Source organism: Agelaius phoeniceus, chromosome 9 (genome assembly GCF_051311805.1).
Source record: "Agelaius phoeniceus isolate bAgePho1 chromosome 9, bAgePho1.hap1, whole genome shotgun sequence".
NCBI classification, from domain to species: domain Eukaryota; kingdom Metazoa; phylum Chordata; class Aves; order Passeriformes; family Icteridae; genus Agelaius; species Agelaius phoeniceus.
The window spans coordinates 15,636,296-15,653,730 of NC_135273.1; the positions used below are offsets into that span (position 1 = coordinate 15,636,296).

Below are 17,435 nucleotides of genomic sequence, written 5' to 3' on the forward strand. Positions count from 1 at the left end.
ACACAGAAAATAGAAATACAGGAGTTTTTTAGTTGATTTCTGGACAATTATAAATCACATATATAAATGTTATGTGTGAAAAGGTAAACAAAATTGTAGGTTGTATGAAAAACTATGCATTTCACATGGTTGCCTTTTGAATCTGTGCATGCCTCTATTCATAAAAAAAGTTCTGTTCATTGTGTTTGTTCTTTTAAATTAATTCTCCTTGCTCTACATGTCCAGTGGAGCCAAGGACTGAGCTATATTTTGAGACATTCACCAGTTCACGTTTATATTCAAACAAAGCTACTGTGCAAGCAAAATAATTTGCAAGAAAACTTTGCAGTTCCTATACAAAAGTGAAGCCTTTAAAAAAAAACCTGTGAAATTTATGACAATCCATTTTCAAGTGGTTTTGAAAGGCATACATAACAGCAGGTACTTCTCCCTTGCCTGGCAAGAAAAAATGTTATGTAAGTAATCTACTACCTTGTAAAACCATGCCAGAAGAGTGTGTTTCTGTTTAGAAAAGGAGGTGAGACTGTCTGCAGAAACTTGCATCAAAACATCACCTGTAAAATCTGCTGAGAATTATGGCTGATTTTTCTTACTCAGAAATCACAGGTACAGCTTCACTTACTAGCAACCAAAAGCAGCAGGAGCCACCCACCTGAGGACCCTTACCACTAAATGTTGAATCTGGTCCAACCTTTTCAAGATTTTATTTGCAGAAATTCTCAGCTGCAGAAAGTGCATGGGCATATTATCATGTTGCATTGCCATATTTGAAAATGCCACAGCTCCCCTTCCATTCTGTACTATAAAAGTCCTACTTTTTCTTGTTCCTGACTTTTGTTTTCTCTACTCTCTTGTTCTTTCTTAGTCTTCCTGCTACACAGTCAGCTGCTACTTCAGTCTTTGTGAGTTTTAAGAAAAACCCTTTCAGTTACTGTCAGAGGTCTCACTGTTCTCAATTTTTTTTCTATTGTCACAGGAAGAAACAATATGATCCTGGAGAGAATACATGAGCAAGAGAATTCTTTAGTGAGGTGAAATAATTAGGTCAGACTGTTGTGGGCATCATGATTCAAAACTAGACGTTATCTTTATAAGTAGTTAAAAAAAATTTCAAACCCACAAAGAGTGCTATAAACATTTTACACACTTGGTTATTACACACCTTAACATTTGCTAAGCACATCAATAGATGACATTAGATTTGCTTATAAGCCATCTGTTAACATGCTAACAATCAGTTAATACATAAATAATTTGTTAACCCTTTACAAATGCAGTAAATGGGAGTAACATTAGCTACCACCATGTTAATTCATTAATGCTTTAAACTCATCTCTTTCACAAAGCAGAATGAAGCAGCAACTTTCAACAAGGAATTAGGAAATTTTCATTTAATCCAAAACAACATTTAACCCCTCAAGTGTTTTAAAACAAAATGTTTGTTCTATTTATTTCAGCAATTTTGAGAAGAAGCTACAATTCCAAAGACTTTCTTTAGGAAATGAGTTTTACTTGGAAAAAAGAGCCTCAGTCAGAGAATAAAACCCAGAGAGCTTTGGTGGGTGAATTTCTTTGTTGTCTGACATTTCTCATTAAATGATCAGCTTTAAGTTGCCTACAGTGTTGCCAAAAATAACTTTTTAGGATGAATCTTTTTAAGCTGAGCACCTTCACAATAATTCTACATCGGAAAGGTGAATTTCACAAGAAAATCCATTTATGACTATGACATAAAACAAAATCATATATAAAAAGTCCATGAAAAAGCCATAAGGAATGCTTTTCTCATCCATGTCAGAAGTGGTTCTTTGTCAATCTGTGTGAAAATCCATCCCAAGTCATACATTTTCAAAGCTCAGTTTGGGCATTTGGAAAGAAAATCAGTTCTGCATGTTCAGACTAAGTTATCACTTGGTTAAAATGTCTAAATTTCTAGAATTCAGAACATCTAGCCAGTATTTCTGAAAATTTCATTCTCCTTGAATTTGATTAAACCTACTTTTAAAACCCCTCATGCTCTTAATTTTGCACAGGACTAAGTGAACACAACTACAGGGATTTATTGGGTTTTCCACTGTAACCTGAAGCTTTGACACAGAAAATGGAATAGGGGAGGCCAACTCAAATGAGAAGCCTCGTTGAAAAAAATAATCAAAATTCAGGAACAGGAAGAAATAGATGTTTGAAAGCAGCTGAACAATTCAAGGGTGGATAAAACAAAGAAAATGGGCCATGCCCACTGAAAACTATTGACAGTGCTCTGTACACATAATTTTCATTAACTTTGTTAAACCAAGAACAAAGAACTATAGAGTTGATCAAAAGCTTCTTAACTTGGGTGATGAATCATGTGAAGTTTATCATTCTAACATGCAACAGAATCTGTGGTTTTGCTTAAGTAGTTTATTTAGACTCCAGGAATTTAAAAGAAAACTGTTTCAAATTCTCACAAACAGAAAAAAATAATTAGGAAGAGCAGGAGTAATTCTCCAGAATCTTGAATATTCACAGAGAAAAACATACACAGTTGAAGGAAAAGTTGGTATCAAAGCAATTAAATATTTTGCTTCTTTTCTCTTCCCTGATGAAAAATTCTTAATTCCTGAGTATTTGCTATGTAGCGTGAACTGAATATTTTCACGGGAACCAATTTGTTGTCTTCAATTTTTCATGCCTAACTTGAGATTCACACAAACAGCAAACTTAAGAGACTGCAGTGGATGTTCTGTGTTCAAAGACCTATTTTCTAAATATTTCAGAAAAAACATATGATTTTTTTAGTCTTCTCAGATTGAGCATGAGAAGAAAATTAATTTCCCAAACTCTGTGCACCTTATTTACCTCTGTAGAATGGACTTGACATCATCCCTTCTAACACTGTTGTGACAAAGCAGATCAGTATCTACCCTGACTGGCACAGTGCTTCTCTCCTAGATGATCCTAGAAAAATTGACAAATGTATCTCTGGAATGAGCTTGAGAAACATGCAATAAAGGGACAAAGCAACTTTTCCACAACAAAGAGGAAAAGGAAGACATCAATTAATTGTGATTTACAAATCTACTCATAGCTTATAGGAAAAAACAGAATCATGTAACTGAAACTTAAGGAAATTAAAATGTTGACCAAGTCTGAACAAACACAAGCAAAGTTTCTGTGACTTTTCACAACTTGCATTTTTAAAATTCTAAAATTTACACATAATAATAAAATGATTACACAAATGAAGATCTAATTCTATATACAAAAATGTTACATTCTTCTAACTACTGAGACAACTGCTTAGTACCAGCATGTGCAGCATTCTAACAACTGCTTAAAAGCAATGCTTTTGTGAAACATGGAAAAATTGGATTTAAAAAAATAATGAAACAGAACATGGCAGTGCTACCCTAAATTTAGGTACAGAACATATAAGACATCACAATAGCCCAAAAACTGTGGAGTCTAGAATAGAAGCAAGATTCAGATGTGTTCTGTTTCAGGTAAGATCACTTTTGAACTTTAAACTAAACAGTGCTATATTTTAGCTTCCCCTCAGTATAGGTCTGCTAGAAATTACTCTTGAGTGACCTTCATGAAAGGAGAGCTATTTTACCAACTGCTAACAAATGGAAATATTCATCATTCACTCAGCAAACTCTTTTTCTTCCTTGAAGAACCACTGGAACCTGAAAACACGACTTTTCCAGGTCTCTCTTCCTCTTACATTCCATTCACAAAAGCAGTCTAGGCAAAGAGATAAAAACTAGGAGAGATGATCCAGGGAGTGAAATAGCAAAATTAAGTCCATGCTCTTCTCCTTCCCTTTTACTGTTCCTCTCAAAGACAGATAAATCCTCTATCAAATTTTTAAGACAGAATTGTTCATTCAGTGTTTGATATTAGTACCTTTAATGTTTTTAAGGAAGTCCTGTCTATGTACAGAGTTGGTCAGAACATCAGCTCCCTACTGAACTCAGACCTTTGCTCTACCTTCACTAACTCTGACAGATTAACTATGATTGATTACTTAAAAATCAAAACTCTGATCAATAAGCAATTAGTGCTTAATCATCATACTTTGAATATAAAACAGTCATGTGGGGTTTTTTTGTACTGTTACTATGTTTTAGTTAATTTGAACATGCAGACATTTACCATGCCAAGAAGTTAGAGCCCAGAATGAAATTTAGACTAAAGAAATACAGTGTTTTAAAAATTAATCTTTAAATATACTTATTACATAGTTGCATTCAACTATTTCTGACTGAAAAAAACCCTCTAGATTTAAAAAAGATTTTTAAAATTAGTCACCAGCCTGTATCAGCCAGTAAAACTCCTTTACTCATAAACACAGAACTTTAATTGTTACACTCATGAATGTTCCAATACTTGAACTCTACTTTTATACAGATATATGCACTTATATTTAAACACACACTCACTGCATGTTAGAATTGGCATTTTGTTTAAGTATGAAATATTGAAAATATATAAAATTCCTAAATTTAGCTTATAATTTTATCTGGTCTAGATTAATTCAAAATGGAAAACAACGAAGAAAAAACCACCACAACAAAACACTTGCCCAAAAATCCTCTCTCAGTCTCCCTGCAAAAGATAGCATGTTAAAACTATCTTTATACACAATAAACACCACCTTTTTTATTTCTGCTAGAGAAATATTTATCAGTAAAGCTGCCAAGAATGGTTTGATGCATGCCAGAATCTTCAGAGCACAAACTGCAATGCATTTTTTTTTCCTAAAGAACATTACTTGGAAAACAGCAAAACTCAGCACAGTTTCTGCAAAATTGTTACAGTGTTGCTATAGTTAAAAATCCACAAGGTAGAAATACATAATTAGAATACTGGTCTGCAAACATTTAATTCCTTCTCTATCTTCCCTGCAAAGAGAATTTCTTATCCTTGCCTCCAAGGGTCTATTTCAGGCTCTATCAATCCTCCTAACCCCACAAGCTGTGTCCCGATATCTTCACATGGCCAAAAGCCAAAAGAAATAGACCATTTACCTGAGAGAAGAGAGGGGTAAGAGAAGCAGGAGATGCCAACAGTTCTGCACAAGCCCCAGGACTCTGTTGGAAAATGGAGCTGAGCCAGTGCCGGGAGAACGGCGTCCCCGGGACCATCAGTCAGTGCCAGCCTCAGGTGCCAGAGCTGAGGATCCCCTCACACCACAGCACAGCACCACTGCTTGCCACACGACAGCCAGAGACCCTCACCTCAACCACTCAGAAGCCAAAAAATATTCAGGAGAACCAACTGGCCATGTTTTTGTATTTCCTCTCTGGCCTAGTTCCACACCTGCTCCTATGATCTCGTCTCCAACTCTTACTTGCTACATTACATTTCATTCCAGACTGATCACTTTTTCACCTTTCAACTAGCAGCTTTGTATCTCCATTTTTTAAATATATACATTGCAATTGATTTTTCCCAGTAAGTGTATGAATGTAGTCTCCCTCAAAGTATTTTTGGTGGCCTTTCCACACCAATCGCAAGGCAAGCACCAGCAGAGTTCCTACCAAGTCGTATTTTAAATCTTCTGATATGTTCTGCAGCACAACTCCTTGGGACAGATACCAATTGGTTTTGACATACAAGAAGCACTACAGAATTACTCAAATTAAGGGATGAAAATATGTAGCATATTGCTTTATATACATGTCTTAAGAGAAATATTTTCAAATTGAACATTTTTTTCCTAGAACAAGATATATCAATAGCTGAGTATCAACTATTTTCAAATATTACAGACTCAGAACACAAATCCCAGTTACAGATCTTTTCTGATCAAAATTTGTGATGACTGCAAAGACCTGAACTACAAAACGGCTCTCCCTGATGTTATTTCAAACAGTGAACATATTAGTAGTTTTCTTCTTTCTTAGAAAGCCTAATAATCCTAACATAACAGGTTAACACAAAGAACTTGCTAATGTGCATAAGTGTGTTGCTAGGAAGTTTACTGGAAGGTATTTCTAAAGTTGCTCAAAACCACACAGTTATGGAGGGTGGCAGATGTAAAAGGATAAACCTGCCAGAACTACTTGATAGTGCTGACAAGCAGAACCTACTGTGTCAACATATTGCCCAATTTAGAGGTGGGGGAAAGAAGGAAAAAGACAACCAGAACCTTGGCAGCAAATATTAAACTCTTAGATTAATTTGAATTTCATTTTTATCAGTGCAACTAAACAGTGCCTCCTACCAATAATATGGTTTCAAGATGTCTTTGGCATTTCGTTAAGTAAAGCAGCAATCAACAGTAACCCAGATTACAATTTTTAATAAGCAAAATTCAGCAGCTTGTATTAAAAAAAAAATGAGCCTAATAGGAAAAAAAAATACAAGTGTTCTGAATCTCTGAAATCAGACTGTTATACCAGCTGGTGCTGAGAATAGCCTACGCATTTGCTTTCAGTTGAACATGAAAATACCAGGTTAAATCCACAGAGAAGAAAACAAGTTTCCAATTTACATATTGGCTAATACTTTAGGTTTTTTTAAACCTTAATTTCAAAATCAAAAGAACTTTTCTTTAAAAGCAGTTAGCTATTTTTTCCTTGTGTTGAGTAAATATCTGCCAGTTTAATTTGCGACAATTTACAGTCACAATAATAAAGTTCTGTATTCATTAAAGATGTATCTCACTAACCAAACCACAGAAATAAGACCATTTACTGTTGTTTTCACTACTAATTGAAATATACCAAGATTTGTAATGTCTTGCATGTAGACAATTCAGAATACTTGTAAATTGAAACACATTTCCCACTCCTAAAAAACGACTGGGAGCTATTAGCTTTTGTGGTGCTGTGCAACATAGTATTTACAGCAGGCATATTGTGTCTAAAGTGTAATCTTCCTCCAGCCTTCAGTGCTTCAGAGACATTAACCAGCAGCTCACCAGAAGCCACCCCACCTTCATTTAGGGCAGCCAATAAAAAAATTGCAACTCTCCCTTTAAACAGAATGAAGCAGCAAAATGAAATTTCAGGGCTGACTATAAGATGTCCTCTTTGAATAGGACTGGAAAGTGCATATATTTTACTTCAACAGTCTCCTAAAATAATGGGGGTGGGGATGCATTGGTTTGATTTCTTTTTTTCACTGTGTTTCTAAAACTAAAGTGTCAATCTAAATGCTATTCTTACCAAACTGATAAGTTAAAGATGTTTGAGAGGTCATACTTTCTTGAGAAAACAACTACCTAAAGAGCAAGCCTATATGAATGATTTAACTGTATTTCAAAGCAGAAAATTTTGACTTGTCGGCCACCAAAACAGCTAACCTAGAAAAGGTCTGAGATTCACTTCACCTAGTATAGATAGAACTGCAAGTGCAAGCTCTGCTTTTTTTCAACTTAAAATGGATTTCACACCATGACAGGTTTCATTCTGCATTAAAATTGCAAATCTTCCATTTGGCCCAGTTTCAGCTGCAATTGATCTGCTTTGTCGTCATAGATTTAAAAAAAAAAACAGTGAAGGGCACTGCAGCTTTAAATATTTCAGAGCTATGTAGCTAGTAAATAGACTCCATTGCAATATGGCTCTGAAGGTCGTGTCCTATTGTCTCTTTTCTCTGCAAATATTCTGAACAGCATAAAATGGTTTATTTTATACAATACTTTCCTGCCATTTCTAAATCATGTCAATTGTATTAGGCATTTCCTTACTGCAAAGGACAGATACGCCACTCTTTCCATACACACCCACGCTGCTTCGAGATGGATTCAAAACGTCCACTGTGAATCTAACAGCAGGGTGGACGTGTTGGGTGTACACAGCTTTTCATATGGATGCCTTATGTGAGCAGGCTCCCTGTTAAATCCCACCACAACATAAGGACAATTAGTTATTGCAATGGTGATAAAATAATTAACTGAATTTCAGGTCAAGAAGCATCTTTGGTTAAAATTAACAGCCCAGTTAGAAAACTGAACCAGCAATTTCAACATCTCAGTTTGCTCACATATGGGAGAATAGGAAAAAAAATTCTAACACAGCACCAAGGAGCGTAGTCTGCTGAGCCTGTTTTCGTGAAGGCTACTACCTTTCAGATGCTAAAAAAAGAGCAAAAAACAATAACAATACCCCCCATATGCCACATTTAACAATAAATTACAAGAAAAACAAGATTTTAAACCTTAAGCTAGAATTGGAAATCTTTGTGTATGCAGCCCCTAGGTTCAACCCCACTTCTTTCACGTAAGGTGACTATTTGGTGAAAATATGAGTTATGGAGATGCCATTCAGAGCAGTAACACGAAACACAGCCCTATAAAAAACAGAAATCTGTGATAGCTGTCATCATGCAGAAGGTGCATGTAGTCATTTACCTGAAAAGGCAACAGATTGTTGCCATTGTCCGTCCTGAACGCGTTGTCTTCCATCCAGGATTTGGGGGTTAAGGGTGCAGCCCGTGGGAACTTCGGAGGGGCAATGACATTGCTGGAGAAGGGTTTTTTAAGGGGTGAAATGGGATTGAGGGGGGAGGGCACGCCGACTCCCACTCCCACGCCAACCCCCACTCCAACTGCCCTTCGAGGGTCCCTACCAGCCTGCAGCCCACCCCAAGGGTTGGAAGGTGTACTCCAAGCCGCGTTTTGATGGTTATTCCAGCTGGAGGAGGAAGAAGAAGAGGCAGAGGAGGAAGACGGTTTGCTGGTCATGATGGGCTGATGGCTGTAAGCAGCATTTCTCTGGGCGAAAGGTGCCTGGTTAGGACTCACAGGTGACCTCCGCTGCTGCTGCTGCTGCTGAGCTTGCTGCTGCTGCTGCTGATGTTGGTGGTGTTGAGTCTGAGCTAGGCCAATCTGAGGTGAGAAAGTGCCACCAAATACAGGGTTGACATGGTGTGGAAAATTCTGGAAAAGCATTGTCCCATTGACTGGAGTAATCCCTTGGAAAAAGCTATCATCCACCGTGTTTGTGGTCCCCGTAGACCAGGTGCTGCCAAACGAGGGAGACAAGGAGGTGCCGGCTGCAGGTTCTTGTTGAGGCTGGTGAAAGCTCAAGCCAGGCAAAATGGGAGACTCCATCTGCATCTTCTCCTTGCTATTTTGGGAAGGAGCCGATGTGCCGATACTAGTCACTGAACTGTTGTCTTCTGGTTTAGGTGTCTCCGACGAGATGGGTGTAGAGGGGGCTTCTGCTGAGTTTGGATCTTGCTGCTGCTGCTGCTGCCGCTGCTGCTGGGGCTGGGCTTTGCTTTTGTCCATCAGTAAATCATCCTGCATGGTTTGCACAGCTGAAACAGTAGGGGAAAAAACCACAAAGACAGATTATTAACATTGTCATTCATACCACAAGCCAGTCTGTTTTAATCATTTGCCAGCCAAAAATCTCGTCCTATTGCTAGTACTATGCTACAGCATATTGCAAGGCAAACCCGTAATCTTCCCCCTCCCCCATTTAGGAATATGTAACCTTTGATCGTGCTAGATTGCCCTTAAAATATTTTTTAAGATGCTTCACCCTTTTTGATGCCTTGTTTCCCTTCAGTCTAAATGAGAGATGTGCTTATAGGGCAGAGATATACAGCAATTTCGCCACGTCTCTTTTCTCTTACACCGGAACTCAGAGCTCTCACCCTGCAATGAGAAACTGATTCTGGTTCCTGTTTTTCCAAGCACCCTCCTCCTCCACCTCCTCCCCCTGGTTATTTGCATACGTCAATAAATACTGCTGCGTCCTTCAGCAAGGTTAAAAAGACACCAGTCTTCGCTCTTCTCCACCCCCTTTTCTATTAGGGGACCTTTAAAGGAGCCGGGTACCGATTTTCCTTAATTACCGAGCAAGCTCGCAGTGATTGGGGTTTATCAGAGCCGAGGCGCACAGGGACGCTGGCTGATACGGGAGCGGCTCCTCGCTCGCTGCACAATCGCTTCCTGCCCGTCCCCGCGCCGGCTCCGGGCAGCGCAGGCGATGGCACGGCCGGGAAGGGGGGCCGGGGGCGGGGACACTCCGCGTACAAAGCCACCGATGGGTGTCACATTTGCCTTCGGTGACCTTACGATCTCTCCGCGTAAAACGCTATTTTACATCAAAGCGGTCCTTCACTTGAAGGTATAGCTATCTACTCGCTCTATTTATATACATACCAGCTCTATTTATACACATACATATGAAATCATCCGTGATTTCTCCATTAGCAAACCCTAAGGTCAAAATCAGCAGATCGGGGAGGTATTATTAGACCATGATATTTGTAATGCTTTCAAATGAAATATAAAACCAGGGAAAATCGAAATATTTACAATATAGACATGCTGCATTTGAAAAAGATGATTTGCATATAAAGATGGTTTGAAAAATCATCTTTATATGCACAAAACAAAGACTAGTGATGCAAATTATTTGCTAAATCACTCCATAAGTTTAAACTTCAGAAAGGAAATGTATGTGGAATGGTTGAGGCTTATATCTGCTAGAAAAGGTGTTCCATATGAAACAGGGCAGATCATATCATTTTGTAATGATTTTGAGACCCAATAGTACTAATACAATACAGACATCAATGAACAGCAATTGTATGAAATCACAACAGGAACCTCCACATTTTGCAGGCTTTTAGTCAATTGAGGAGATAATTCTAAATCTCAAAAGTATTTTAAATGAGCCCCAAATCACTTACATTAATTGAGTAACTATGCCAAAGATGGCCATCGCTGAATATCTAACTGCATTGCTATTGAGTTAATCATATGACATTTACATGCCTAAGACTGCATTTTTTAGGATTGTATTTGAAATGTAACAATGTAAAGCCAAATCAATTAATTGTTTAAGAAAGGTGGCAAAGTGTGAAACTGTCCTTTCTGACATCTGGTCCAGGTGTATCTTACATTTTTTGTTCTTTCCTTTAAATATCTTCTGAGGCATACACACACATTTTAGTTAAATGAATTCCTGGAGGGGTTTCTGGTATCTAGTAAGTTACTGCTAATGCTGCCCCTGATTTACCAGTTCAGAATGTAAAGCGAGCAGCAAGGCTTCCTGAGCAGACCATGCTGTGAGACAACATTAAGCTCCTAAGAATGGGGTAAACCATTGCATCTGTTCCAGGCAGCGATGCTGCTGCTGCTGCTGCTGCTGGGAGTGCAGAAAACCTTGCAAGGCATTTTAAAGCAATACTGCAGTAAAGCACAATATACCAAGCTCTGTCTGTGTAACTTTCCATTAGCTTCACTTCTACCCACATCACTATTACTGCTAAGGCTACATAAAACTACTGATGACTCCACATCAGAGGGAGAAAAGGATTATGTGTATCCCTCTCCCCCGGGTCTGACCTATCAGTATAAAAATACATTTAGAGAGAAAAACATAGCAGCTGAAATGTTAAAATTCTGTCGTCAATAAAGTTATATTTAAATTAGTTAGTCACCAGGTTATCTATAGTGGCTAATACTGCAGTTGCTTCAAATGTGTACCTTGACTTAGCTAGCTGGTTTTGAACTTTATCCTAAGGACTGTGATTCATATTCCCTTCCATAGTGCTTCTTAAAGGCAAAAATCACTGCACCGTTCAACCCTTTTGTCAAGGTCAAGACCTTCCTTTAATGAATGAAGCCAATGCAAATGAAAAAACTACTGGTTAATAAGTGGCTTTGACAGACAGGCCAGCCACTGTCTAATGTGGGACTAGTATGCAGTACTCTTGATTATTTGGTGTAAGTATTTGTACAAATTCACAATCCAGTACAGGAAATCTCTATCCCCATGGCAATACCAGATCCATTTGCATGCAGAAACCCACACAGCCAACACAGAAATGGTTAAGGAACAGTTACCTTTGGATTTTCTGTATTTAAAGGTCAACAAAAGGACAGTATATTTATTTTCTTCTTTCAGGTTTGGTATATGTCAAATAGTCGACCAGTCTGGCAAGAGCACTTTGACAACTGGAAGCTTTCAGCGCATGCTCTCCCAAGGAATCATGGGGCTTGAAGTCTTACCCATGGACAGCATTTCACTGCTGCTTCCTGAAAGGAGGAGAGCTCGAAAGGAAGGAAAAAATATGTGCACACTCCCTCTTCCCAGGGAAAACTGCTGCAATCTGAATCATCAGCTCTGAGGAAATATCTGTCAGACTGTGCTGAAAGTGACTAACTAAATATGAGCTTTTAAACCGTCTGATTTAGGTGCCCAGATCAAATAGCCACCTATTCAGAACAACTGCTAGACAAATAAATAGTTCCAGTATTTCCACACTTCCCTTACAAACTCCTAGCATAAGAAATTAATTATAAGCTCACACCAGCTATAAAGTTAACAGCTATTACAAAGGAAATTGTGCCACATTGCTTAGCTGAAGATTAAATAATCATGTGTCATAATATAATTTCTAAATATATTCTGAAACTCAAACACAAATAGGTCAAGTATGAAAATTTAAAAAGAAATGAAAATCAGTACATAGGTGAGAAGTTGTACTATTTGAATAGTTTCCAATTTTCAAGTTACAACTTTTTCTTACTGAGTGGTTACTACACTGAAAATTCCACCAAAAAAAAAAAAGAAAAAAAGCAACTGCTCAGAAGAAAATCAAGGTGTGAATGTCACTATTTAACATTCCCATTCCATCTATTCTGTACATGGTGGTGCCACACTTCACCTCCCTCCCTTTCACTACTATCTACATATCTCCAGCATTCACATCAATACACAGCCTGACAGGAGTTTCTCTCATAACATATTAATATAGTGATCATTAATGTAGGTTGGGTAAAATTTTCATAATTTCATTCACTGGCACTTGGTGCTCCATTTTGCACTAGTCCATGAATTATTCTGCATATTTATTCTGGGTAATTCATAATACTAATTATTCAGACCAAATAGTAATGTTCATAAGGAAATACATCGTTGAAATCAGAAGTGTGAAAATAACAGAGTTTAATAAAAGTGCAGGCTGATTTTCCAAGGATGAAATATGCACAGCTTTGTGCATGAAAGAGCAATGACTAAAGCTGAGGAAGATAAATTAGGGCAGTTGAAAGTGAGTTGTTCTAACACTTACATCTCTGCTTTCTGCACTCTGTTTATGTTGGACTGGATGGTCTGCCTGCCCTAAATCAACTCTGTAATTAAGAGTTTCTCAACACTTGCTCTAACCTGTTTGTGCTACTCTGAATCATTAAAGGCAGCAAAACTGTTTTCTTACAGCAATAGAAAACACTTAACCCTATGAACTGTCCCACCTCTCACAGGGCTGGCTCTAGGCATTCTAAGCCCCTCCATTACATCCCTATTTACTTGTGGGTTATTGCTTTTCAGATCATTTGAGGATCTGCATGCAAGGGACTGCACTGTTTCTGTCGGTTCTTCCCAGGAGACAGTTTCACTTGATAGATCAATCATTAGGATAAGGAAAAGCACTCCAGAACCAAAGAAAATCAAGATATAAAGACAGTTTTTGATCAACTAGCCACTAGAAGAAAACAATTTTTTTTTTGTTTCTAGCAACCAACTCCCTCATAACTGGAAGTTAAAAGATAGTAACGACAGCTGAATCAGAACACAGGAGCTTAATTCAATCTGGTATATGAACTACTTGACCTGGGCCAGTTCCAAAGAAACAAATAGAAGAAAGGCCCAAAATAAGCCAAGCTAATTCAATTAACATTGTATAAGGTGTATTTTTATTTTAAGCAATTCATTATGAAGCAATTTAAGCCTCTTTAAGCCTCCTGTGACTAACAAACCATGCTAGTCTTTTTGAGAGAAAGTGACTATTCCAGCTAGCTTGAACGTTAAAATGAAGTGTTACAGTACTGAAAAAACCCCAAGTTTTATTGTAGAAACATGTTTTTGACTTATATTAGTTTCACTTTAGACTGCTTGAGGGCTACTTGAAAAAGGCCCTAACTAGTTTTACATATTACTATCATAGCAGATAACATTTAGATTTGCCAAAATAGAATATTCCTGTATTGCCAGGTTACTTAGTTTTGTTGTAAACAGCAAATAATTTCCACAGTTTTAATACTGCCAGGTCAGAAGAACTATATTAAGGTACAGCTCCTACCATATTTGTCCTCTTTTCCAGGCCTCCCTGGAACAGTCATAATACATACATATTTAATCTACTTCCATGTCATTCTTTCAGTACTTGCTTGTCAACTTCTTTACGAAGCTTAAATCTGTATAAATTTGTCATCAAACCATTTCATATTTTTAAAAGTTTATATTTTGTAGTAAATCCAATAGCCAATTTTAGGACTCTATTTTGAGCCCTAAATAGCTTATATTTGGTAATTTTCATTAAGTTCTGTACTTGCCTTCAACTGCGCAGTTTTACTTAATTTACTTAAAATGGCTGCTACCTCCAGTCAGTGTCTGGGAGCTGAGCCCTGGCAAAGCTCCAGGAAGAGCAGCCACTTTCCCTCACTGCACTGGCCAAACACAGCCTGCTCCCAGGAGAGTTCCCTCGGCTCAAATGCAGCCACTCACTGCCAGGTGCAGGTAAGAGATGACAGAGTGAGGCAGAGTGCAGCGAACATCAGAGAAATGGAAGGAAGAAACAAAGAAGAATCTATTAAGGGATGATATAGGAAGCAATAGTTGAAAAATGAAAACAAAATGCAAGGGGCAATCTGAGATTTACGGTGGAAATTGCCAATGCAAAGAAGGAAGCGTAAAGAACAAAAAGAAAAAAAAAAAAGAAAAAAGAGAAAAGGGGGATGAGAGAGAGTGGGGAGAGTGAAGGAAGAGATTGTAGGGAGAATAAAGCAAGCATTTAAATAGAGCAGCTGCATATCCAGTCTTGTTAAGGAGAATAGAGAAGGATAAAATGACAATTCTTGCTCTGTCTAGGAATAAGGAAGTGGTTTTTGACAAATTTAAAACCAGTTAGTTATATATGTATTTTGGGATCACACTTTGATTCTGGAAGGAGCAGAAAAAGAACATATACCCCAAGCTGGCCAGCAGTTTCCACAATCGGTTTTCGGATTTCAGAATCTTTAAGCTATTTATGGGATGGTAAGGGGTCTACCACTATAGAATGCTTTGGGTTGTAAGGGACCTTCAAAGCTCCTCTAGTCCAACCTCCTTGCAATGAGGGACGTCTTCAACCAGATCAGGTTGCTTAACCTGACCTTAAATGTTTCCAGGCACAAGGAATCCACCCTCTCTCTGGACAACCTGTGCCAGTGCTTTACCACCCTCATAGTAAAAGATGTGTTCCTTATGTTCAATCTAAATCTACCATCCTTTAGTTTGAAACCACTAAAGCTTGTCCAATCATGCTTTTATGTATCCTAGTACGTTTTTATTTTTCATGTTTGGAAAAAAATTAAATTAAAATTAAAAAAAGTCCAAACCTACCAAGTGTTCACTATTTGATCTGATATTCAAGTTTTGTCCATTCCAGTCTTGTCATACCTTCATTTGCCAGTGGTAGAGCAAATTAGCCACCTTTTGAGTTCTATAGCCTCAAATGGTAGCCAAGTGATCCTGGGTTCTAGTTCCATTTCTCCAGGTAAATATTCCTCACAGCTATTATTAGCCACTATGACCTTTATCATAAATGGCAAGCAACCAGCATATCCTTTCAACACCAAAGCAAAAATACAGAAACTGCACAAACCACATACTCCTAGAAATAAAACCGGCTTCCTTCTTTCCATTTGTAACACTTGAGAATAAATATAAAAAACCTAAGCTAGGCTAGCCTAGCTGCTCAATGTACTGGCCAATAGGCACTGAGCTTAGTCCAGACCAAGAATAGGAACCAGAAAGTCTTGATATTCAATATTGCTCTTACATGCCACGGACAGCTGTAATTGGGACAGTGTGTATTAGGATCTCTTCCAGGAGGTCATGCCCATGTGGTTTACTCAGGCCACTGTACATCCAACACTCCTCAGCAGTGGGAGCAACACTGAATTTTATGGTCCCAAGAATAAGAGCAAAATACATTTTCTGGGAGAGGATGTCGATGCCTTCTTCCTATCTGTTTCTATACCTCTTGTAAGGAACATTTACAACTCTGTAAATACTTCAGCATTCCTCTTTATGATATTTGTAGCAATTAGAAAATAAACAACACCCTTACTATTATGCACATAATACTGCTTACAAGTCCAAGTCCAAGTACTTTACACACATTTTGACAACACTTTTCTTTCCCCAATGACTCTCAAAACCCAAGTGATTTGTCCCTAGCTAAGGCAGCACAGTCAAAGAGTCCAGTATATTCCCTAAACTTGCTTTCCTATTCCACCTGATGTCTGTTGTCACATACATGCAAAAGCTTGATCTCAGCCAAGAGCAGCTCTAGGTTGATGCAGCTGCACAGCTGCACCCCAGGCTTGGCCCTGTAAATTACAACCTTGAACAGCAACTGCAGGGTAATTTACACAAGGTAGAGGAACTAGTTTCATATGGCAAATAAGCACTATTCTTTAAAAATATAACATGAAAAGGAAAATGAAAAGTTGATTTTTACTAACTAATCTTTCCAAGAATCTGTCATGTCACAACAGCCTCCGAAAAACAGGCTATTGCCCTTGCTTCGGGAGCACGACGTGAAGGCAGGAGACAAACAGGTAATTGGAAAGGCAACTTCTTTCCAGATACTATCCACCTCTTTGCTCTAGAAAGGCTCTTCAGCTTCTAAATTTCCACTTTTCCAGATTGTGATGCTCTAAGTTGACTTCCTAACATACAAAAAACTCCAAAAGCACCTTAGAAGAATTTTTTTTCCCATCTGGAAGCACACCAACAAAAAAGAGCTTTGCCATTACCACCGGCCGCGCCATCCCTCACCCCACTTGCACATAGAAACCAGTGGTCACCGGGCCTCCATCGAGCACCAAGTGCCACTTACAAGGGCGCTTGTCCTTGGCATCGACAACACCACCACTGAAACGGATTCATTTCCCTTCCGCCGTTCCAGCCACCGCCTTTCTGGGCAGCCCGGTCGGGGCTGGCACCGGGCAGGGTCCCTCCGCCCTGAGGGCAGGTCGGGGCCCGGCGGCCGAGCAGAGGCGGGGGCCGCCTGCACCTGTTCGGCAGGGGAGAGAAGGGGAGATGCTCCTGCCCGAGAGGGTCCCTGCGGGAGCGGGGAGGGGGCAGAGCAGACGGCCCAGCCTCTCCCTCCTTCCTTCCCTCCCTCCCTCCACCCGTGAGCGGTCCCGGCCGGCAGCGGGGGGCGGCAGGAGGGGCGGCAGCCGCCGGGCGCGGACCTCCCCCCGCAGACCCCGCTCGGTCACCCCGCCGCGCTCCCGTACCTGCCCCGCGCGCGGAGCCGGGCAGCGACTGCGCGACGGCGGCGGCGAGGAGAGACATGGGCAGGGCAGGGGGAGCGCCCCGCCGGACCTTTAAACCCGCGCCGGCGGCGGGACTACAGCTCCCAGCGGCGGCAGGACTGCGGCGGCACCGCGGCGGGACTACAGCAGGACTACAGCTCCCAGCGCT

General features: G+C 39.4%; 1 protein-coding gene across 9 annotated transcripts in view; it reads right to left on the reverse strand.

Moving 5' to 3' along the window:
- Positions 1-17,407, reverse strand: part of CPEB3 (cytoplasmic polyadenylation element binding protein 3) — an 80,434-nt gene extending 63,027 nt beyond the window's left edge. For 4 of the 9 annotated variants that reach the window (XM_077183055.1, XM_077183051.1, XM_077183050.1 and 1 more), the window contains exons 1-2: positions 9,601-9,734; positions 8,348-9,258 (exon numbers count right to left, since the gene is read on the reverse strand). In XM_077183055.1, the coding sequence (XP_077039170.1) occupies positions 8,348-9,258; positions 9,601-9,679 (990 nt within the window). In that variant the 5' untranslated portion in view covers positions 9,680-9,734. Of the gene's footprint in view, positions 1-8,347; positions 9,259-9,485; positions 9,735-9,801; positions 9,940-11,803; positions 11,925-17,248 lie in introns of those variants that run through there. The other 5 variants (XM_054637165.2, XM_054637162.2, XM_077183054.1 and 2 more) reach the window with 4 other exon arrangements.
- Positions 17,408-17,435: the final 28 nt, after the last annotated feature.